A 25,128-nucleotide genomic window follows, 5' to 3' on the forward strand; every position below is an offset into this window, starting at 1 on the left:
TGTGGGTTTGAGTCCCGCTCCGTGTGACTGTCTGTGTGGAGTTGGTGTGTTCTCCTCGTGTCCGCGTGGGTTCCCTCCCACAGTCTAAAAACACATGTTGGTAGGTGGATTGGCGAAAAGTGTCTGTAGGTGTGAGTGAATGTGTGAGTGTGTGTTGCCCTGTAAAGGACTGGCACCCCCTCCAGGGTGTGTTCCTGCCTTGCTCCCAGTGATTTCGGGAAGGCCCGGGACCCACCGCAACCCTGAATTGGAAAAGCAGTTACAGATAATAAATGGATGAATTATCTCCAGTTGATTCAATAAAGTTTCTGCTTCTAACTGGTGTCAGCAATATTTTTTCTACGCATCGAGAAAGTTCTTCCAATATTAGGTCAAAGCAGTACAAGTGTTTAGCCTCTGAACCAGCTCTAACACGTGTCTGAGGTGCGTTCAACATCCTAGCCCTGACGATGGAGATGCATCTCTTTCTGAATTTCCATGAATGCTGTGAATGCCTGTATGCAACAGACATTAAAGTATGTAGAGAAAAATGTAAAAAATAAAAGCAGCATTCATGTTACATTTGTTGATGCTCACATTAGATGGGGAAGTTCTCAAATACACACACAATGCGGATTACGTGCTTCACTCTTATGTGTGAAAAGAGAATGTGAATGTGTCCTTTTCAAATCACAAGAGCTGCAATTTTAATTATAGAACGTTTTCAAGAACAATGTCCTAATATGTTTCAATGGGGACATTTAAAGAAACTGACCAGTTAGAAATATCCAAACACTGTTGTTCATATGATAAAAACAGCAGTTAAAATCTGGAATTATATATATATATATATATATATATATATATATATATATATATATATATATATATATATATATATATATATATATACTGTATTATATTGTTTCTAAATTGTTCAGCCTTAATATTTAACATATTAAATTCTTCAGTGTGAACTTTAAATGAAATATATATATATCAATTACTTGTATTTACTTTTGCATATTCTTACTACATAATCCTTTGTTTGAGGTGCTTTATTCATTCAACATTTGTTTTCTATTATTCTTGGAAGAAACTGGGAATAGTCTTCATTTTCTATAGAACTAAAATAAAAGAGTGGTGTTGTGCAAGTGCGTCCTGAGTGTTACACATAATGTGTTATGACAGTGGATTGTTTAGGATTTTTTAGACATGGGGCAGCACAAAAGACAAGAGCACACCTAGATTTGTGTTTATTTACATAATCCAGAGTGACAAAAACATGTGATGGGAGGGCAGCGTATATGTACTTACCAAAATGACCATTAACGTTGTAGCATGGCGGGGAAGAGTAACATAGCCTTCTGTGTAGAAGGCAGTTGTTATACACTATGCTGCACCAATCACAGCATCAGCGATGATAAAGCAATAAACCTGAGACCATATTTAATGCAGCAGTGAGCACACAACCAGATATGACTCACTGCTTTCATATAAAAGCAACAGCACAATATGGTGAAATATATGAGTCCATTTAATATATAACAATTAACAATTCAAAAAACAAATAATTCTTCTGTAGAGATAAATACTTCACTCGAGCAGTCTTTCATATCCAAGAAACCATGAAACCATGAGTATTAAAATACTCATTAAAGGTGCACTGTCCAAGATTTTGCCACCAGAGTCTCTCAGAGCCAAACATTAACAGTAATTCAGAAACGTCCTTCCCTTCAGCCTCCCCCTTCTCCAGCCTCAACAACCACTTTTTCATAGCTGACCTGTGTTTGGTCTCATGCTTTCCTGCTTTGTTTTGTGAGGTCTGTTTGCCTGCCATGTGCTTCTTTATAACATTGCTCTGTTTTGTTCCTGTCTCCACCTTTGTCCCACTTTAGCCCCACCTTGTAATCAATGTTTCCACCTGTCTCCTTTGTTGCCTTACCCTCTCATCATCTCTCCCAGGTGTTCCTTGTCTGTGCTTCTGTGTATTTATACCCCTTTGGTTTCAGTGCTCCCTTGTCAGCCAGAATAGTAAATGAAAATCACAAAGGAAATGTACAAGTCTAATTTAGAACTTTTTAAAGGTGGAAATAGGATGCCAACTTCAGGCTTGTGTGTCAAAACAGTCAGCAACAACAACTTTTAAGGTGGAAAGTGAAAAGACGGCAGCAGCAAATGAAGAAGGAATTTACCTGTCGAAGGGATGAAAACTTTTGGCTGTGTCAGTCTTGTTGGGGAGGGTATGGCAAATGTAGGGAAGGCCCAAGTCTCCAGAGGGTGGGACTATAGGCCTTCCTGAGGGTGAAAACAAGCCCTTGAGAACATCAACATGAAGCGGTGTGTGGCTTATTTTTAACTCCTAAAACTCGTTATTCACGATTGTTTTCAAAAATAATTTTTTATAAAAGATTTTATAGAATATTTGCTAACTCTCAGCTTTAAAAATTTCTAATATGTTTATGAAACCCCGGTGTCAATAACTGGGTAAAAAAAAAAAACCAAAGTGTCTCCGTCCGGAATGATAGGCTTTCACTCTCTCTACAAACGAGAGTCTTTTGTTTTTCTTCTCAAACAAACGGCCCCACTATAAAAGACACACCACCAAGATGGCGCAGTGCATGTGGTAGCTTTTCTTACAATTTAGTAGTTTTTTCCTTTCTTTTAAAGTAATTGTTTTGACTGTTCTTTATTTCCCCTAATTTAATGTCTAATAAATTTCTATCTTATCTTATCTTATACTAACCATAAAGAACTGTATTTCTCCTCAATAGTAGACGCTCCCTTAAAGTCCACTACAACTTTACATTAAAATTATTAGTTTGCTGCAATATTTGTTAAAATAACAGTAAATGCAGCCTAATGCCAACTTGAGTAGTGTCCTGTTGAGGATATTGTACTCCCACAGCTGTGTGAAAGCAGAAGTGAATGTGAGCAGTGAGGAGGTTTTTGTCATGGTGTGAATCACTGTGATACGTGCTCACTAACAGAGCCGTCCCATGTGTTACAGTAATACACTGCAGAGTCTCCTACCTCCACTTTATCAATGATCAAAGTGTAATCTGAACTAGATGAGTCCGTTGATGTGAATTTAGGAGACGTGAAGCCAGATCCATATTCAGGAGCCCTCCAGCCCTGTTTCTTAACCAACACAAACTGCGGAACCCCTCCTGGGACCTCTTTATACCATCGGGCAGTGTCATTATTTACAGACCCCAGATTACAGTGCAGAGTGATCTTCTCTCCTTTAGTGGCTGTGAGAACAGGGGGCTTCTGGGTCACCACAGTCACACCACTGACACCTGCAATAAAAGCAGCATCCATGTTACATTAGTTGATGCTCACATTAGATGGAGGTAAATGCTGAGGAGCTCCAGTGTTGTGAAATCTTACATGAGAGAGCAGTGAAGAGAGTGCAGAGTGCTGGCAGCATCTTGTCAGTGTGTGATGACTCTCTGTGCTGAGTGAAGAGATGAGCAGCTGGAGGAGCAGATAAAGAAGAGAGAGCAGGGGTGTGCTATAAGAGTCAGGAGGATGAGGAGAGGGAGGCGTCTCTACACACACCAAAGGGATCATATACAGCACTCTAATGTGTTATAGAACATATTAATATATAGATACATTTACTTGTTACTTTTTTAAATATCAAGGCAGACTATTGATGTGCTATATATGTTTTTACATGAGGAAATAAATAAACACGGCTAAATTAATCAACAGATATTACAAAGCAGTGTTACATGAAAACAGTTTATGTGTGTTCCTCATCAAGTGTTTATAGTGTGTTCTTCCTCAAGTGTGTTTGTGTGTCTGTAGGAGACATGGAGAGAGTAGTGGATTTTGTTTGTTTACAGTTGTGTTTTATGGTCATTGGGTTGTGATGTGGTGTATTATTATTCTATTATTTTATGTTTATGTCTGTCATAAGTGAGGTTATTCATCGTTTTGTATGCACTGATCAACCATAATATTACGACCAACACCTTGTTTCTACCCTCACTATCCATTCTCTCAGCTCCACTGCCAACATGGTCTACATTTACACACCAGAGTCCGCCTATTGTTCTGTGTACATTGCCCCTTTTCACCCCGTTCTTCAATGGTCAGGACCACCACAGAGCAGGTATGATTTGGATGGTGAATCATTCTCTGAGCTGCACTGACACTGATGTGGTGGTAGGGTGTTAGTGTGTGTTGCACTTGTACACAAGTGGATCAGACACAGCAGTGCTGCTGGAGTTTTTAAAGCCCCCAGTGTCACTGCTGAACTGAGAATAGTCCACTAACCAAAGAAATCCAGCCAACACCATCTTGTGTCCACTGATGAAGGACTAGAGGATGACCAACACACACCGTGCAGCAACAGATGAGCTACTGTCTCTGACTTTACATCTACAAGATGGACCAAAGATGTAGGTGTGTCCAAGTGTGTGGACAGAGAAGAGACGTAGTGTTTAAAAACCCCAGGAGCACTGCTGTGTCTGATCCATTCATACCATCACAATGTACTTGAACACATCACCACCACAAACCATGACAGAAGAAACAGAAGCTACCCTTCATTTGTATGGAGTTAAAACCCCTGAGTGGTGTTGAGGAGGTACATCAGTTTCAGTGCTACAATACTGTGTGGAGTAAAGTCTACTGAATCTCCTCCTCAGTGCTTCTCATTCTGACAGTTGAGTATCCAGGATTTAGACATGGGGTGGTAGAAGGGGTTAAAAGCACACAAAGTAGTGGCACCTCCTCATTATGAACAGGAAAAATGATTTGAGTTTACTTACTGTTTTATACTGCTATTTACTTCTTATGCAAATTAAATCCTCATCCCATCTATTAAAACACTCTATAAATAATATATATTATAAACTCAATACACAAGTCACTGTTATAGGTCCCTGTTAATGATACTGTTCTTCTGCTGTTTTCTGAAAGCAGAAGTGAATGTGAGCAGTGAGGAGGTTTTTGTCATGGTGTGAATCACTGTGGTACGTGTTCTTTAGCAGAGTTATCCCATGTGTGACAGTAATACACTGCAGAGTCTCCTACCTCCACTGTGTCAATGATCAAAGTGTAATCAGATTTAGACGAGTGTGCTGATGTGAATTTAGGAGACGAGAAGCCAGATCCATATGAAGGAGAGCTCCAGCTGTGATAATTCCTTAACACAAACTGTGGAACTCCTCCTGGAACCTGTTTATACCAACGAGCAGATTGATCAGTAACAGACCCCAGGTTACAGTGCAGAGTGATCTTCTCTCCTTTAGTGGCTGTGAGAACAGGGGGCTTCTGGGTCACCACAGTCACACCACTGACACCTGCAATAAAAGCAGCATCCATGTTACATTAGTTGATGCTCACATTAGATGGAGGTAAATGCTGAGGAGCTCCAGTGTTGTGAAATCTTACATGAGAGAGCAGTGAAGAGAGTGCAGAGTGCTGGCAGCATCTTGTCAGTGTGTGATGACTCTCTGTGCTGAGTGAAGAGAGGAGCAGCTAGAGGAGCAGATAAAGGAGAGAGAGCAGGGGTGTGCTATAAGAGTCAGGAGGAGAGAGGGAGGGGTCTCTCAAATACAAACACCATAAAGATCATACAGATCACTCTCATGTTCTTCATAATTTTACTTAATTTTATTTTCAACTATTAAGTTAATTTGTTTTACCAATAATAAAATAAAACAATAACTCATCATTGCATTTGTTGCCAGCATGGGTTTCTACGCTTGAAAGTAGAAATGGAAACTTGTCTTGATTTGCATAGAGTTAAAATAACAGCACAGAATTGAGCAGGTGTATCCTGTGTCTTAATGTGTGATGTGTCTCAATTCTGCGGACAGATGACGCTCTTCACTAATAGTCCATAGGTCACGGTCTACGGTTCACAACGCGGTCACTGAGCACATCCCCTTTTCGACATTTTGTTTATTCCATGTCACATAAAAAGGACTTTTTTAGCGTTTTAATTTGTATATCTGTTGTTTGAGTAGCAGTAAAACTTAAATATAAAGATATGAAATGAAGTCTTTTAGCTCTTTTTGAGTGTAGTTTAAGCCTCAGGATCTGAATCTCTCACTGGAGCCTGACATTTGAATTCACTCTCTGTACTGCACTTGTCTGGACAGTGACCACTGACTCTGATCTGCTTTAGATCATTATTTTTCATTTCCAGTGACATTATCAGTGACCACAGGTTTCACAACATCTCAGTGTAGCTGAATGTCCATATCTCTCTCCACTCTACAGTCAGTTTATTATCTTATCATTTTATAATCCTGTAGAAACATGTTTCACTCCTTTAGTCATTCTCACTCTTATTCTCTACGTGTGTTTCATTGAGCTGCTGAGGTCTCTGATTAATATCTAGAACATTCTACTGGACTCTCCATCACCATGAAAAATGAACAACAGTTTCTTTAGTAATGCATTTTATTAAACTTCAGCAAACAAACATGTTATAAAACAGAAAAGATAAATGACTACGTCAGCAGGAGATGATCCAGTGTTTGTTAATGACGTCAGCGTTCTGTCACTACACGTTAAACTACTGTTTCTATGAAGCTCTGTTACTGTGAAGAATAAAAGAATGAAGATGTATCAGATGTGATCAGGTTCAGACGATACATTCAGACTTCTTCAACTTTTTACTGGCGGTTTTTGAGGCAGAAGACACTTGACACGTTACGTCTTTATCTTTCTCCCACTCTGACCTCTCAATGGTCAAAAAGCTGCTCAGTCTGAATTTCTTATTGGTTTGCTGCTCTGCAGAGCCAGTGGTCACTCCACTGCTGACCGCTTTACTGTCCACCAGCCAGCTCACATCAGCAAACCCAGTGGGCATATCACTGACCACACACACTAGAGTGGCTTTGTTAGACTTCAGCTCTTCACTGGACGGAGGGAAGAGGGTCAGAACAGGAGCCGGGGCAGAAGCGTCTGATCAGAGAAACAGATAAAGACATGATTTAATACACTACAAACAATGAGAATTAAAGACTGTTTGAAGTCGTGCCCAGTTTGCTGTTAATGAAAGTATAATTTTTGTCATGTTCTAATGGAAAACACCTGTTGTAAACACTTTAATTGATTTAAATAAATTTCTTAAAAATAAATATAGAGTAAATTGAACCCTCATTTCTCTTAAAGGAATTATACTGAGTATTAAAAAAGTATTTTACAGTTACATTGAGGAACAGAGAGGAAGATGGAGAGACCATGAAAAAGTATTTAGTTTTTTGTTATATTTAAAAAACATGACTTAAAGCATAGTTTGCTTAATTTTGAAATGGTTTCATGTAGAAGTTTGGAAAGCTCTGATCGGGTGAGTGTTATTTGATTATTTTATTTTCAAAATCAATAATAGACAACAAACGCAATTGTGTCTAAGGCGTCATATGTAATGCACAACATGTATTTTAACATATAATTTATATTGGAAAAAATTAAATACAAAGTCTGCCAAAAAGTTTACACAAACCTTATTTTATGTCATATTTACTGTAACATGTCTTACATTCAGCAATTAAATTGTAAGTATGCTTTATAATACCAGACGTGTGTTCTCTGTTGAGAGCTATTTCTAATTTTCCAGTTAGAAAATCAACAGAACTTATCTGTGGCATCAAAACATATGCATCAGACAGCAATGAGAGCAATGTAACTTCAGCAATCGCTGACTTACAGCATACTTTCCAATCAGCAAGTACTGTTTTCATATTTATCCACTATCAAATCTCACAACAGAGGAACACAGTCAGGGTTTGATTCTGAAATTATAGATCACTGATCTTCCTTTGGTTCATGTCTGCCTCCAACTCTAATGCTCTCCTTCTTTTAAACACACAATAAATATAGACAAAATCCTTATTCAGTGTTATAAAGTAGCAGTTAGATAGCAGTTAAAGCTGAGTCTGAAACATTAAAGAAGTGAAGTGTAGATAAAGAGAAGAGTTTCTTACCGGTGACGAACAGCTTTGTTCCTTGTCCGAATACCACAGTGCTTCATTTCATATCATCACCCGTACAATAACCTCCTCAGTTTCAGAAGTGAAAGTAGCGCAACTGAAACCTCCTCTAGACTTCAGCTCTCTCTTCTACTGTCTGTGATCAGCACTGAGTCCTTCCACATCCCGTTTCAGTTTCTGGGAATTCCACAGCTCTGTTCTCCTGGGATTTCTTCCCACTTCCTGCTCAATAGACCACTTTTCCACTCCACTTTTCTGCTGAAGCTGAGATGTGCTCAGTCAGATGGAGATGTCAGTGTGAACAGTGAGGAGGTTTTTGTCCTGCTCTCTATCACTGTGATACAGCTGCACCAGAGCTGTCCCATGTTCCACAGTAATACACTGCAGAGTCTCCTACCTCCACTTTACTGATTATTAGCTGGTAGTCGATGCTTGTGGAGGCTTTAGATGTGAAGCGCGCAGATGAAAAATTATCTCCATATGCATTAGGAGAGCTGTGAGAATAATAAAAACTCAACACAAACTGAGGAGCTGCTTGTGGAGTCTGTTTATACCAGGAGACATAGTTGCCTTCATCCTTTGCGATGTTACAGTCCAGACTGACAGTGCGGCCCAGCTCTGTTTGCACTCAAGGGGTTTGTGTCACAATTTTCTGTGAAGTGACCCCTGAAACATAAAGCAACATTGAAGTGTATGAGCATCAGTCACATTTCACACACACTCCTAGTCACACACACACCTCATCAGTGTAGAGAGAAAAGCAGGAGGAGAGATCTTACATGCCAGAGCAGGGAGTAGAACACAGAGAGTTGGCAGCATGTTGTCTGTGTGATCAGCAGAGGGATGAACAGAGTGGAGGATGAAGAGAGGAGAGAGTGGAGGGAGCTTTCATAGGGAACTGAGGGAGGGACCTGAATCTCTAATCAGCCAATCAGCTGAGACTTTCTTCACTGACACGACTATAGTGCACTGTTCCTGCAGTGGAGAATAGTCTCAAACGTAGTTCAAATGTTTAATGTTCACGTGCATTATTTAAATATTTAAGTGTTACTTGTGACACGAGTGTTTGTGTGTGTGTGTGTGTGTGTGTGTGCAGGAAAATGGAGAAAGAGAGAGGGGACAATGAATGAAATTATGCATTGTTCCCATAGTGCATTAGGTGCTCTCTCCTTTATAAAGTGGATTTTGTGTATTTACAGTTGTTGTTTGTGGTTAATATGTAATATGGTATATTTATGTGTTGTTGATTTATGTTTAAGGCTCCCTCTTATGCTGGGTTACATCACTGCTGTGATTTGTGTGTTCCCTCTGGTCTCCCCCTCAGTGAGGAGCTGAGTGTTATCTGTGAAGTCAGTGTCCACACAGTGACTGAGGGTGTTGTGTAATGTTGCATCAGTACAGAACCAGTGCACTGGAAGACCTGCTGTCTGAGTTACTGTCTTACACAGGAAGTCTTCAGTACTCATTTAGTCAGAAACCACGGATTCACTCCTGTCAAGGTACTTTTCCTTCACTGAGAGGAAGTTAGAAGACAGTGTAACCAGAATTAAAGAAATGACCCTCTGTGTTGTGCAAAAGCTGGAGGCTAAATGTAATTAATTTCCCACTGCAGCATCCCTTAAGTACTTATTATTTTCAGTATCAGGACATTAAAGAAATCACACAGAACATTATACAATAGTGATACATTGACCGAGCATGTGGACTGTGTGAAGTAAATCTGAAATCTATTAAAATCTGAAGCCTGTTTTCAGAATGTGTCACTTCATGCAGTTACTTTGCTCTAAACTTGAGCGTATCAGTTTTAGGTTAAAACACTAGTGTCTGGGTGAGCTGGAGATGAAGATATGGATGAGTGTTGTGGTCTAGTCCCAGCACAAGATGGTGGATTTGAAATTCTGTAATATCATTAAATTAAAAGTGCAGTAATGAGAGTAAACAGCACTTAAAGGTAACACTGGTAATGAGGGATATACTGTAGTCTGGTGATCCACTGCTGATTGTTTGTTCAAGAGAATTTTTAGGAAATGGAATGTGTTTTCTCAGGTTATTTTCATTGTGGGAGATCATTCATTCATTCATTCATTCATTGTCTGAAACCACTTATCCAGTTCATGGTCGCAGTGGGTGCGGAGCCTATCCTGAATCACTGGGCACAAGGCGGGAACACACCCTGGAGGAGGCACCAGTCCTTCGCAGGGTGACACACACTCCACCTACCAACAAGTGTTTTTGGACTGTGGGAGGAAACTGGAGCACCCGGAGGAAACCCATGCAGACAGGGGGGGAAAACACCAAACTACTCACAGACAGTTACCTGGAACGGGACTCAAACCCACAACCTCCAGTTCTCTGGAGTTGTGTGACACAGACACTACCTGCTGCACAACTGTGCTGCCCAGTGGCAGATCAGTGCATGTGGATCATGTTACACTGATGTAAGGCGTTGTATTTTTAGGAGTCCTGCCCTATGACTCTCATTGGTGTAGACTGCTCTTCTTCCCCAAGAAAGGAATCAAACCCTACTCTTCTGTGTAGAAAGAAGTGGAGTTTTCCACACTAGACTTTATTCTTGAATTATTGCAAAAACAATACATGAAGTAAGAATTGTTTAAGCTTATCTTCAGCCTGACAGAGCAGCCAGAGAGCAGCCCTTTATGCTCATTGTTAGTCGTATTGATAGATGTCATCCAATGACTTTCATTTAGTGATAACGTTTTGATTTGTTTACAGAGCATTATAGACGCATTATAGAAGCATTTTCATTTTCATTTTAACAAATAAGAAGTCGTGTATTTTATCAAAAAAAAATTTCAAAATGTTTTTTTTTAATTGCCTGCATTCTACTGCGGAAATATTTATTTCAATTAATTTAGACAAATTTCAAATGTTAAACATTCTTCCGTCATTTCAGTAGAGTAGGGTCATATTGATGATACTCTACTTTTACAGCTGTGTGAAAGCAGAAGTGAATGTGAGCAGTGAGGAGGTTTTTGTCATGGTGTGAATCACTGTGGTACGTGCTCACTAACAGATGTATCCCATGTTTGACAGTAATACACTGCAGAGTCTCCTACCTCCACTTTACTGATTATTAGCTGGTAGTCAATGTTTGTGGAGGCTTTAGATGTGAAGCGTGCAGATGAAAAATTATCTCCATATTTATTAGGAGAGCTGTCAGAATGATAAAATCTCAACACAAACTGAGGAGCTGCTTGTGGAATCTGTTTATACCAGGAGACATATTTGTTCTCATCCTTTGCGATGTTACAGTCCAGACTGACAGTGCGGCCCGGCTCTGTTTGCACTGAAGGGGTCTGTGTCACAATTTTCTGTGAAGTGACCCCTGAAACATAAAGCAACATTGAAGTGTATGAGCAACAATCACATTTCACACACACGCCTAGTCACACACACACCTCATCAGTGTAGAGAGAAAAGCAGGAGAGATCTTACATGCCAGAGCAGGGAGTAGAACACAGAGAGTTGGCAGCATGTTGTCTGTGTGATCAGCAGAGGGATGAACAGAATGGAGGATGAAGAGAGGAGAGAGTGGAGGGAGCTTTCATAGGGAACTGAGGGAGGGACCTGAATCTGTAATCAGCCAATCAGCTGAGACTTTCTTCACTGACACGAATATAGTACACTGTTTCTGCAGTGGGGAATGTTCTCAAACGTAATTCAAATGTTTCATATTCATGTGCATTTAAATATTTAAGTGTTCCTTGTCACACGAGTGTGTGTGTGTGTGTGTGTGTGTGTGTGTGCAGTAAAATGGAGAAAGAGAGAGGAGACAATGAATGAAATTATGCTTTGTTCCCATAGTGCATTAGGTGCTCTTATTCTGTCCTTATTGTGCGTGGCTTAACACTTTTTGATAGATAGCTAAACAGCTGGGATTGAATGAAGAGCTGAACCAAAGGTGTCTCTGTGTCTTCAGTATTTACTTTATACACATTCTCAAATTCTTTTGTGAAACTGCAAACAAGCATTACAAAGATTCAGTACTTGAAAACACATAAGACATATATAAATATGATTACATCATACACAAATGATATATAAAGCAACATGGATTTCCATACAACCTACACAGAGAATGTGGTGTAATACATCATCTAACCTTACTATCATCAACTGAACAAATATTCTGCTCATCAGTGTACTAAAATATAATACACAATTTTTATTCACAAACGCTGTCTAAGGCACAAAACGTGAGGATGGACAGAGATGAAAATAGTCCACTTTCGTCATGAACTCATGAATGATATCTAAGATGGCTGTATTTGTCTCTAACCTTGTCTTGTGACTTCAGCTAACAACTCAGAATTAAGGAACAGTTGTTCCTTAACATTAAACGGTGCCATCTAGAGGAATTGTCATTATATGAAAGAATAGTCATGACAGCTCTCCTCTTTATAAAGTGGATTTTGTGTTTTTACAGTTGTTGTTTGTGGTTAATATGTAAAATGGTATATTTATGTGTTGTTGATTTATGCTTAAGGCTCCCTTTTATGCTGGGTTACATCACTGCTGTGATTTGTGTGTTCCCTCTGGTCTCCCCCTCAGTGAGGAGCTGAGTGTTATCTGTGAAGTCAGTGTCCACACAGTGACTGAGAGTGTTGTGTAATGTTGCATCAGTACAGAACCAGTGCACTGGAAGACCTGCTGTCTGAGTTACTGTCTTACACAGGAAGTCTTCAGTACTCATTTAGTCAGAAACCACAGATTCACTCCTGTCAAGGTACTTTTCCTTCACTGAGAGGAAGTTAGAAGACAGTGTAACCAGAATTAAAGAAATGACCCTCTGTGTTGTGCAAAAGCTGGAGGCCAAATGTAATTAATTTCCCACTGCAGCATCCCTTAAGTACTTATTATTTTCAGTATCAGGACATTAAAGAAATCACACAGAACATTATACAATAGTGATACATTGACCGAGCATGTGGACTGTGTGAAGTAAATATGAAATCTATTCAAATCTGAAGCCTGTGTTCAGAATGTGTCACTTCATGCAGTTACTTTGCTCTAAACTTGAGCGTATCAGTTTTAGGTTAAAACACTAGTGTCTGGGTGAGCTGGAGATGAAGATATGGATGAGTGTTGTGGTCTAGTCCCAGCACAAGGCAGTTGATTTGAAATTCTGTAATATCATTAAATTAAAAGTGCAGTAATGAGAGTAAACAGCACTTAAAGGTAACACTGGTAATCAGGGATATACTGTAGTCTGGTGACCTTTTGCTGATTGTTTGTTCAAGAGAAATTTTAGGAAATGGAATGTGTTTTCTCAGGTTATTTTCATTGTGGGAGATCATTCACTCATTCATTCATTGTCTGAAACCACTTATCCAGTTCAGGGTCGCAGTGGGTCCGAAGCCTATCCTGAATCACTGTGCACAAGGCGGGAACACACCCTGGAGCAGGCACCAGTCTTTCGCAGGGTTACACACACTCCACCTACCAACAAGTGTTTTTGGACTGTGGGAGGAAACTGGAGCACCCGGAGAAAACCCATGCAGACAGGGGGGGAGCACACCAACCTACTCGCAGACAGTTACCTGGAACGGGACTCAAACCCACAACCTCCAGGTCCCTGGAGTTGTGTGACACCGACACTACCTGCTGCACCACTGTGCTGCCCAGTGGCAGATCAGTGCATGTGGATCATGTTACGCTGATATAAGGCATTGTATTTTAGGAGTCCTGCCCTATGACTCTTATTGGTGTAGACTGCTGTTCTTCCCCAAGAAAGGAATCAAACCCTACTCTTCTGTGTAGAAAGAAGTGGAGTTTTCCACACTAGACTTTATTCTTGAATTATTGCAAAAAGAAAAAAAAAAAATGCATGAGGTAAGAATTGTTTAAGCTTATCTTCAGCCTGACAGAGCAGCCAGAGAGCAGCCCTTTATGCCCATTGTTAGTCGTATTGATAGATGACATCCGAAGATTTTCATTTAGTGATAACATTTTGATTTTTTTAAAGAGCATTATAGAAAAATTATAGAAGCATTTTCATTTTTAATTTAACAAATAAGAAGTCATTTATTTTATCAGCATGTTTTTCAAAATGAAAAACAAAAACAAAATTTTTTTTTTGTTGCCTGCCTTTTAAAGCGGAAATTTATTAATTCATTCATTCATTATCTGTAACCGCTTATCCAGTTCAGGGTAACCGCTTATTTACAACATATACATTGTTATCTGGAGTGACATATAAATGTAATCAGGTTTAATTGATGGAGGGCAATGTAAATTTAGGATTCTTGCCAGGAATATTATTATTATTAGTGGTGTAAAATGAGTTCTTCTTGGAGCAGGGAATAGAAACCTTGTCTTTATTGTAGGAGTAAGCTGTGTTTACAGCGTTTAGATTACAGTGCAGAGTGATCTTCTCTCCTTTAGTGGCTGTGAGAACAGGGGGCTTCTGGGTCACCACAGTCACACCACTGACACCTGCAATAAAAGCAGCATCCATGTTACATTAGTTGATGCTCACATTAGATGAAGGTAAATGCTGAGGAGCTCCAGTGTTGTGAAATCTTGCTCTGTTTATACAGGGATTGGACATCTCGGAGCCGACCGGAGGTCGTTTTCCTCCCCCCACACCCGAGTTTTTGCCTCAGCGACATCCGAAGCCTCGAGCCGCTTGGCTCTTAAGTACCTGTCAGCTGCCTCCGGAGTCCCCCGAGCCAACCAGGCTTGATAGGACTCTTTCTTCAGCTTGACAGCCCCCCTCACCCGAGTGCGGGGATTGCCACCCCGACAGGCACCAACAACCTTGCGGCCACAGAGAGCTCCCATCAACAATGGAGGTCCGGAACATGGCCGACTTGGACTCAATGTCACCAGCCTCCCCCGAGATGCAGTCAAAGCTCTGCCAGATGTGGGAGTTGAAGAACTTTCTGACAGGTTCCTCTGCCAAACGTTCCCAGCAAACCCTCAGCACGCATTTGGGCCTGCCAGGTCTGTCCGGCATCCTCCCCCGCCATCTGATCCAACTCACCACAAGGTGGTGATCAGTTGACAGCTCAGCGCCTCTCTTCACCCGAGTGTCCAGAACATATGGCCGCAGGGCCGCAGGTCCGATGATACGACTATAAAGTCGATCATCGATATGCGGCCTAGGGTATCCTGATGCCAGGTGTACTTGTGGACACCCTTATGCTCGAACATGGTGTTCGTAATGGACAAACTGTGACGGGCACAGAAATCCAATAACTGAACACCACTCGGGTTCAGATCAGCGGGGCCATTCCTCCCAATCACACCCCTCCAGGTCTCACTGTCATTACCCACGTGAGCGTTGACGTCCCCCAGCAGAACAATGGAGTCCCCAGAATGAGTGTTCTCCAGCACCCCCTCTAGGGTCCCCAAGAAGGCATGGTACTCTGAACTGCTGTTCGGTGCATAAGCACAAACAACAGTCAGAGCCCTTTCCCCAACCCGAAGGCGCAGGGAAATTACCCTCTCGTCCACTGGGGTAAACCCTAATGTACAGGTGCTAAGCCGGTAGGGCTATGAGTAAGCCCACTCCTACCTTACACCTCTCACCCTGGGCAACTCCAGAGTGAAAGAGCATCCAGCCCCTCTCAAGGAGATGGTTCCAGAGCCCATACTGTGTGTTGAGGTGAGCCCCCCGACCCCGGCTGCCACCTGATCCACAATGCACCAGATCTACCTGCTCATCTACCAGTAACAGTACCAGTACTACCTCTCCCACAGGTGGTGGGCCCATGGGAAAGTGGACCCATGTAACTCCTTCGGGCTAAGCCCGGCCGGACCCCATGGGTGAAAGTCCGGCCACCAGGTGCTCGAAAAAGGAGCCCCTCCCCCAAGCCTGGCTCCAGGGTGAGGCCCCAGTAACCCTACTCCGGGCAAGGGAGACTGTGTCCATGTTCTTAACTTCATCCTTGTCTTTATGGATCACTATTTGTCTGGCCCATCACCTAGGACCAATTTGCCTTGAGAGACCCTACCAGGGGCCATTGCCCCCGACAACATAGCTCCTAGGCTCAGGCAGGCACGCAAACCTCCCCACCACGTTAAGGTGGTGATCCAAGGAGGAGTCATTTTCTTCCCACTGTCCAAAAACACAAGTTGGTAGGTAGATTGGTGAATTCATTATCTGTAACCGCTTATAAAGTTCAGGGTTGCGGTTTGTCCAGAGCCTACCTGGAATTATTGGACGCAAGGCAGGAATACACACTGGAGGCAGCGCCAGTCCTTTACAGGGCAACACACACAAACTCATACCTAAAGACACTTTTGAGTCGCCAATCCACCTACCAATGTGTGTTTTTGGCCTGTGGGAGGAAACCCACGTGGACACGGGAAGAACACACCAAACTCCTCACAGACAGTTATCAGTAAATCTGAATGCTTAATTAAAAGCACTATCTGAATTCTTTTTGGGCGGCACGGTGGTGCAGCAGGTAGTGTCGCAGTCACACAACTCCAGGGGCCTGTAGGGGCTTGTGGGTTCAATTCCCGCTCCGGGTGACTGTCTGTGAGGAGTTTGGTTTTTTCCCAGTGCTCCGTTTTCTTCCCACTGTCCAAAAACACACGTTGACAAATGTAGGTAGGGCCCAAGTCTCCAGAGGTTGAGACTATAGGCCTTCCTGAGGGTGAAAATGAGACCTTGAGAACATCAACATGAAGCAGTGTGTGGCTTACTTTTTCAGCTCAAGACACCTAAAACTTGTTCATGATTGTTTTTTAGAATATTTTTTAGAAGATTTGCTAACTCTCAGCTCGAAACTTGTCTAATATGTTTATAAAACCCCGGTGTCAATAACTGGGTAAAACCCAAAGTGTCTCCATCCGGTATGCTAGGCTTTCACTCTCTCTACAAAGGAGAGTCTTTTGTTTTTCTTCTCAAACAAACGGTTCCACTATAAAAGACACACCACCAAGATGGCGCAGTGCATGTGGCAGCTTTTCTTACAATTTAGTACTTTTTTCCTTTCTTTTTAAGTAATTATTCTAATAATTTACTATCTTATATTATCTTAAACAAACCAGAAAGAACTGTATTTCTCCTCAATAGTAGACGCTTCCTTAAAATCCGCTACAATTATACATTAAAATTATTAGTTTGCTGCAATGTTTATGTTAAAATGACAGTAAATGCAGCCCAATGCCAACCTGAGTAGTGTCCTGTTGAGGAAATTTTACATCTACAGCTGTGTGAAAGCAGAAGTGAATGTGAGCAGTGAGGAGGTTTTTGTCATGGTGTGAATCACTGTGATACGTACTTACTGACAAATCTGTCCCATGTGTAACAGTAATACACTGCAGAGTCTCCTATCTCCACTGTATCAATAATCAAAGTGTAATCAGTCTGAGATGAGTGTGTTGATGTGAATTTAGGAGACGAGAAGCCAGATCCATATTCAGGAGGACTATAGCTGCGATGATTTTTTAACACAAACTGTGGAACTTTTCCTGGAACCTGTTTAAACCAACAAGCAGAATGTTCGGTTTCAGTCCCCTGTTTCGGTCTTCTCTCCTTTAGTGGCTGTGAGAACAGGGGGCTTCTGGGTCACCACAGTCACACCACTGACACCTGCAATAAAAGCAGCATCCATGTTACATTAGTTGATGCTCACATTAGATGGAGGTAAATGCTGAGGAGCTCCAGTGTTGTGAAATCTTACATGAGAGAGCAGTGAAGAGAGTGCAGAGTGCTGGCAGCATCTTGTCAGTGTGTGATGACTCTCGGTGCTGAGTGAAGAGATGAGCAGATAGAGGAGAGAGAGCAGGGGTGTGTTATAAGAGTCAGGAGGAGGATAGGGAGGTGTCTCTACACACACATAAGGCATCATATACAGCACTCTAATCTGTTATAGAACAAATTAATAAATAAATAAATAAATGATATAATAAATAAATAATATATAAATAAATGGCTAAAAAAAGTGTTTCCATCCGGTATGCTAGGCTTTCACTCTCTCTACAAACGAGAGTCTTTTGTTTTTCTTCTCAAACAAACGGTTCCACTATAAAAGACGCATGTGGTGGAAAATTATGACAGAAATAAGAAAGCTGAGTCTCTGAGTCGGAATCAAGTAAAACAACAATTTATTTAATAGAGAGAGAATGCTACGCACAGCACAGTTTCCTCTCTCTCTGACCCGCTTAACAAACTGCATCTTTATACCTGTGGCGCTCTACCTCTGATTAGCATCTAATTTTTTTTTTTTTTTGTAACTATCTGTGTGTATTGCTTGTGTGCTATAGGTGTTGTTTTTTTCAAGATCACACACTGTGCTTCCTTAATGCACAGTCTGTGACCTTCTTTTTTTACCACCACTTCTCTGTGTTGTAATCCAGCTGTTTTGTCTAACTGTAAGATGGCATGGGCACCTGCCTGTTGCGCACATCTAACCCCTGTTTGGGTGAGTGGACAGACGGAATGTAATTTCGCTGCAATGTTGTACTTGTATAACTTTGTATGTGACAAATAAATTGAATCTGAATCTGAATAGCTCTCATTTCTTTAGCTTATATGGCTACGAACCAAGTTACCACTGTTCACATTCCATTTGCTTTCTTTGCACATCAATCACATTCTAATGCATCCTGTTCTCAGTATGACTCAGAGCCATTTTACCATTTGTTTAACTCTCTTTTGCATATCTTTCACTTTTCACAATGCATTCTGTACACCCCCTCTATTCAGTTGGTCTTGGTTGTCTCCCCTCTGTGGTCTGGAGACAGAAGCAGTTGATTGGAAAAATGTTGATATGCTGTTATTTGAAACACACACACACACACACACAAGTCTGCTGTTTCACACAGAGAATTACGAATAAAACAATTTCAGTTACACAAGCATACATGGTCATTGCTGATTAGGAATATCTTTATTGATTATGAATCATTTCAATAAACAAATTTCATCACACGTACCACCGCCCCGGGGCAGACCAAGAACGTGCTCGAGAGACTACATGCCTCGACTGGCCTGGGAACGCCTCTGTATACCCCCGGTGGAGATGGAAGCAGTGGCTGGGTTTCTTTAATTGGACTGCTTACCCTGTGACCCGGACACGGATAAGTGGTGGAGAATAGATGGATGGGTGGATGGATGGAATGTGTTTTCTCAGGTTATTTTCATTGTGGGAGATCATTCATTCATTCATTCATTGTCTGAAACCACTTAAAGCAGGAACACACCCTGGAGGGGGCACCAGTCCTTCACAGGGTGACACAAACTCCACCTACCAACAAGTGTTTTTGGACCATGGGAGGAAACTGGAGCACCCGTGCAAACAGGGGGGGAACACACCAAACTACTCTGACAGTTTCCTGGAACTGGACTCAAACCCACAACCTCCAGGAACGTTGTGTGACACCGACACACCAAGGAGTTGTGTGACACCGACACTACCTGCTGCACCACTGTGCTTCCCAGTAGCAGATCAGTATATGCTGATCATGTTACCCTGATGTAATGCGTTGTATTTTTAGGAGTCCTGCCCTATGACTCTTATTGGTGTAGACTGCTATTCTTACCTAAGGAAGTCAAGTAAAAGTCAAAGTGAACTTTATTGTCATTTAGACAACACACAGGAAGGAATCAAACCCTAATCTTCTGTGTAGAAAGAAGTGGAATTTTCCACACTAGACTTTATTCTTGAATTATTGCAAAAAAAATGCATGAGGTAAGAATTGTTTAAGCTTATCTTCAGTCTGACAGAGCAGCCATTTATGGTCATTGTAGTGGAAGAAAATGTAAGACACTGCAGAAGTAGTCGTATTGATAGATGACATCCAATGATGTGTTGTGAAATCTTACATGAGAGAGCAGTGAAGAGAGTGCAGAGTGCTGGCAGCATCTTTTCAGTGTGTGATGACTCTCTGTGTTGAGTGAAGAGATGAGCAGCTGGAGGAGCAGATAAAGGAGAGAGAGCAGGGGTGTGCTATAAGAGTCAGGGGGAGAGAGGGAGGGCTCTATATACTACAAAACTCTATATATAATTCTCATGTGCTAAATACCCCCAATAGAAATATTCTGCTAAAAATGTCTTCCTATAAGTAAAATTGCTAATCTTACCATGATCAAACACCATCCATCCATCCATCCATTATCTGTAACCGCTCATCCAATTTTAGGATCGCGGGGGGTCCAGAGCCTACCTGGAATCATCGGGCGCAAGGCGGGAATACACCCTGGAGGGGACGCCAGTCCTTCACAGGGCAACACAGACACACACACATTCACACCTACGGACACTTTTGAGTCGCCAATCCACCTGCAACGTGTGTTTTTGGACTGTGGGAGGAAACCGGAGCACCCGGAGGAAACCCACGCGGACACGGGGAGAACACTCAAACACCATAAACATGTTGAATTTTCCTTGTACTCTTTATTTTATCTATGCATAATCCTTATATTAGTTCCTTTCTTCCCTTAAACTCAGGACAGTTTTATTTGCTTCACTCGTATAAATAATAATAAAATAGATTTATTACATTAACTTAAGGTTTTGATTCTACCAATGACAGAAGAAATGGAAACTCCTCTTCAATTGTATAGAGCTAAAACTACAGACCAGTGTTGAGCAGGTTGGACAGCAATCGTCTAGATGTTAATGCATTGATGAGTGGCTGTAGTAATAAAGTGATTAGGTTTGTGCTTGAGGAGGAACTTGTTCGAGAGCATGCACAAGCTATAAATATTGGTAGATGGGAGATTGCTGGTGGACGTAGGTAAAATAACTGCACAGAGTGCTTTGTATTAACTACACTGAGGCCAGACATGGTGCTCTACTCTGAAAGTAAATGGATAGTTTATTTCATAAAGTTAACTGTTCTATTTGAGGATGCAGTCGATGAAGCATTCAAAAGGAAGAAGCTGAAGTACACAGACTTGGTGGCTGAGGTGAGGGAACATGGGTGGCAGGCACATGTAAGACTGGTGGAGATAGGTGTTAGGGGATTTTTAGCCGAGTCTGCCACATCCCTGCTTGTGCAGTTCAGCATCAGAGGCAGGAAACTAAGGGCAGCTGTGAAGTTATCAGAAACAGCTGAAAGGTATAGTCAGTGGTTGTGGATAAGGAAATTACAAATTATTTGGGGAAATGCACTGTAGAGGTGCTATTGTTGTTGTTGGTGATGTAGCACGTAACGTTCACATGGAACTGGTGGCACTGAGCATGCATTAACGGTGCCAGTGGGGCTAGGTACAGCCTTAGTCACCAGGGAGGCCAGTGTGGACTTATGGTTGTTGATGGTAAAGGGTGAGGTCAGACTATAAAGCTCGCTTAGAGTGGGGTGGGTCTGGGACACCAGACTTTACTGTTGAGCCTTCTGGAGGTGTTGTGGACTTAATTTAGTGAAACACTGATGAGGGGAGGTGCCTACCTGGTGACCCCTGTGAAGGGTCATAAACGGCCACGTCAACCTTAGTGTTGAGGGGTAGGATTCAAACAACAGACATTTTGTGGCTGCAGGTAGGAAGAGAGTGTGGAAGCTCTGTGTGAAGCTCTAATGGATTGGCATAGGATATTTTACATCTTATCCTGTGTATGATTATAATTATATCCTGAGTGTTTCTCATAATGTGTTATGTAAAAGTTTCAGTGTTGAGGTATCAAAGCTTCAGTGACTCACCTGCAGTGCTTCTGATTCTGACAGTGGAGTTTTCAGGATTTTAGACATGGGGTGGCAGAAGGGTGGATTACAATTTTTTAAACATTATATTATTATGAAGTGCAAGCTGACAAAATTCAAATTCTGTCAGCCTCTGAGAAGGCATAATAGACCTAAGTGTTTATGTACAGCATGTACAGTGACATATAATAGTAATCACGTTACAGTGATTTGTAAATTGTAATGATGATACATTCATTCATTATCTGAAATCGCTTATCCAGTTCAGGGTCGTGGTGGGTCCAGAGTCTACCTGGAATCATTGGGCACAAGGCAGGAATACACCCTGGAGGGGGCGCCAGTCCTTCACAGGGCAACACAGACAAACACACACATTCACTCACACACTCACACTTTTGAGTCGCCAATCCACCTACCAACATATGTTTTTGGACTGTGGGAGGAAACCAGAGCACCCGGAAGAAACCCACACTGACACAAGGAGAACACACCAACTCCTCACAGACAGTCACCCGGAGCAGGAATCTAACCCACAACCTCCAGGCCCCTGGAGCTGTCTGACTGCGACACCTACCTGCTGCACCGCCGTGCCGCCCAATGATGATACAGTAGAACTCTATATTATCACATGACCTTTATTTATTCCACTATTTCTTTAGGTAAAATTGTGGTAAAAATAATTTGAATTTGGCATTGAATTTGAATCTTACAAGTGATTAGAGTAAGATGTTTTCTGCATTGCAGAAAATCTTAACACAAAATATTAATAGAAGGACCTGCTAGCCTGTTAGCTGAAGGTATAATTGACGAGCTCGATTTTAGTTTATTTATTGTTTTGTACCGCCATTTATGCTAACTCCACATCCCATCTATTAAAACACTCTTTAAATATAATAACACTAAATACCCAAGTCAATATTATATGTTCCTCTTAAGGACATTATACTTCCACAGCTGTGTGAAAGCAAAAGTGAATGTGAGCAGTGAGGAGGTTTTTGTCATGGTGTGAATCACTGTGATACCCACTCACTAACAGAGCTGTCCCATGTGTGACAGTAATACACTGCAGAGTCTTCTACCTCCACTGTATCAATAATCAAAGTGTAATCAGACTGAGACGAGTGTGTTGATGTGAATTTAGGAGATGAGAATCCAGATCCATATTTAGGAGGGCTATAGCTGTGATGATTTCTTAACACATATTGAGGAACTCCTCCTGGAACCTGTTTATACCAACGAGCATCATTTCCAGTAACAGAGCCCAGATTACAGTGCAGAGTGATCTTCTCTCCTTTAGTGGCTGTGAGAACAGGGGGCTTCTGGGTCACCACAGTCACACCACTGACACCTGCAATAAAAGCAGCATCCATGTTACATTAGTTGATGCTCACATTAGATGGAGGTAAATGCTGAGGAGCTCCAGTGTTGTGAAATCTTACATGAGAGAGCAGTGAAGAGAGTGCAGAGTGCTGGCAGCATCTTGTCAGTGTGTGATGACTCTCTGTGCTGAGTGAAGAGATGAGCAGCTGGAGGAGCAGATAAAGGAGAGAGAGCAGGGAGGTGCTATAAGAGTCAGGAGGTGAGAGGGAGGAGCGCTCAACTACAAATGCCATCTGGTGCAATTATTGTCCAACTTTTCAAAATAATAAGGTAATCATGTTCAAACACATGCCAGCGTAAGTAAGATGTTTATTTTTACTTGTCATATTTGGGTTTATCTGATAATAAGCTTTTATTTACTTTATACTAATGACAAATTATAATTTTGTTTTTAATAAAAGGAAACTTGTCCTCATTTGCATAGAACTAAAATAACAGAGCACATGGAGCTGAGCAGGTGTATCCTGACTGTGTCTCATAATGTATAATGTATCAGTTTCAGTGCTTAACTATTAAATGCCCTGTGAAGGACTGGTGGCTCCAGAGTGTATAGCGCCCAGTGATTCTGGGTGGGCTCCAGACCCACCACAACCCTGAACTGGTTAAACAGTTACAGATAATGAATGAATGAATGTTTTTTTAAAGCCATGAGCGTAGTGGTTAAATGTTTCTTTCATTGTGTTATGGCCGAGAGAAAGTTGCTTATTTACACAAATCTAAAATGACAGTGTGTGTGCAGCAGGTGGAGCCTAGAAATTGACTTTTAGTTAGGTTTTGGCAAAAGTGGGTGGGAACAAATTTTCCTCCAAAAATAAAACACAACATCAAAACAAACTCCTGCTTAAATTTCATTGTCTGAGCAACAGCCAGAAAAGTCTATTCAGCTGTAACGATCAGAATCAATATTGCTTTTCATTTTGCTTTTCATAATATGCTCCCACTTGTTCAAATCATTTGTCTGTTTAGAGGATGGAAGCAGCAGGGACAAGTATTCCAGACCAACATCTAGTCACAGTTCATCTGATCACTATTTTGAGCACTGAATTTATTTGTATTTATCCCAGAAACTAAGCTCAAGTGTAAGAATCTTATAAACTAGAGAGGTTATCATTTAAAGTGAACATCTACCATTGTGGACAATCGCATTTCTCTCTGGTTGTTTACATTCTGAAGCTACAGGGTTGGACAATGAAACTGAAACACCTGTCATTTTAGACCACAATAATTTATTAGTATGGTGTAGGGCAGGGGTGTCAAACCAAATCCACGGAGGGCCGTGTGGGTGCAGGTGTTCTTTTCAACCACACAAAAGCCCCACACTACTGAAAGTCAAGATCTATTGATTAGATCTAATGATTAAAAACTGGTGGAATGAGGAGTGGCTTCTGCGTGGTTGGAAAGAAAACCTGCACCCACACGGCCCTCCGTGGACCTGGTTTGACACCCCTGGTGTAGGGCCTCCTTTTGCAGCCGATACAGTGTCAGTTCGTTTTGGGAATGACATACACAAGTCCTGCACAGTGGTCAGAGGGATTTGAAGCCATTCTTCTTGCAGGATAGTGGCCAGGTCTCTACGTGATGCTGGTGGAGAAAAACGTTTCCTGACTCGCTCCTCCAAAACACCCCAAAGTGGCTCAATAATATTTAGATCTGGTGACTGTGCAGGCCATGGGAGATGTTCAACTTCACTTTCATGTTCATCAAACCAATCTTTCTCCAGTCTTGCTGTGTGTATTGGTGCATTGTCGTCCTGATACACGGCACCGCCTTCAGGACACAATGTTTGAACCATTGGATGCACATGGTCTTACTGGTGCAATGTGCAGTTAATGAAGATTGGCCACCAGGCTGCTCCAATTTAGCCATGAAACCTCCCACACTACAATGACAGGTGTTTCAGATTCATTGTCTAACCCCTGTAAGTGTGTTTTAAGGTGGAACAGCATGTTTGAGGGGATAAAAACAGCTTGTTTGTGGATGAAGGTGAACATGTCTGTAAGTTTTTATTCACCATTTAAATTACCACAGAAACTCATTTGTAACTCGAGTTGTTTAGTTCTGTAGCACTTTCAGTAATGCAGCCGTCTCCCGAATGGTAACATTTCCACCTTAGGTGATTTGAAACAGTTAAATTAAGTCTATATTACTCACCTATGGAGCAGTCATGAGCAGAAAGCAGTATCCTCAT

The 25,128-nt window shown here is 41.5% G+C and overlaps 1 protein-coding gene, 1 long non-coding RNA gene and 3 gene segments (V, D, J or C); all 5 read right to left on the reverse strand.

The window, feature by feature from the left end:
• On the reverse strand, positions 1 to 1,866 carry LOC136664390 (uncharacterized). Its single transcript, XR_010795135.1, has 3 exons — positions 1,764 to 1,866; positions 1,297 to 1,416; positions 1 to 242 (listed from the first exon to the last, which is right to left on the reverse strand). It is a non-coding gene; the product is annotated as an uncharacterized lncRNA (long non-coding RNA).
• Positions 1,867 to 2,943: 1,077 nt separating this feature from the next.
• LOC136664490 (immunoglobulin lambda variable 1-51-like) lies at positions 2,944 to 3,303 on the reverse strand. The segment is given in 1 exon segment: positions 2,944 to 3,303. A coding segment is annotated over 1 exon segment (360 nt).
• A 1,656-nt stretch (positions 3,304 to 4,959) lies between these two features.
• LOC136664491 (immunoglobulin kappa variable 6D-21-like) lies at positions 4,960 to 5,319 on the reverse strand. The segment is given in 1 exon segment: positions 4,960 to 5,319. A coding segment is annotated over 1 exon segment (360 nt).
• Positions 5,320 to 6,440: 1,121 nt separating this feature from the next.
• LOC136665122 (immunoglobulin lambda-1 light chain-like) lies at positions 6,441 to 17,639 on the reverse strand. Its single transcript, XM_066642700.1, has 4 exons — positions 17,600 to 17,639; positions 10,953 to 11,286; positions 7,935 to 7,975; positions 6,441 to 6,912 (listed from the first exon to the last, which is right to left on the reverse strand). Exons 1-4 carry the CDS (start codon positions 17,637 to 17,639, stop codon positions 6,590 to 6,592), a joined length of 738 nt encoding a protein of 245 aa, XP_066498797.1. The 3' UTR covers positions 6,441 to 6,589.
• Positions 17,640 to 22,570: 4,931 nt separating this feature from the next.
• Positions 22,571 to 25,128, reverse strand: LOC136664493 (Ig kappa chain V-VI region J539-like). The segment is given in 2 exon segments: positions 22,571 to 22,908; positions 25,092 to 25,128. Coding segments are annotated over 2 exon segments (375 nt in total).

Source organism: Hoplias malabaricus, chromosome 13 (assembly GCF_029633855.1).
Source record: "Hoplias malabaricus isolate fHopMal1 chromosome 13, fHopMal1.hap1, whole genome shotgun sequence".
NCBI classification, from domain to species: Eukaryota; Metazoa; Chordata; class Actinopteri; order Characiformes; family Erythrinidae; genus Hoplias; species Hoplias malabaricus.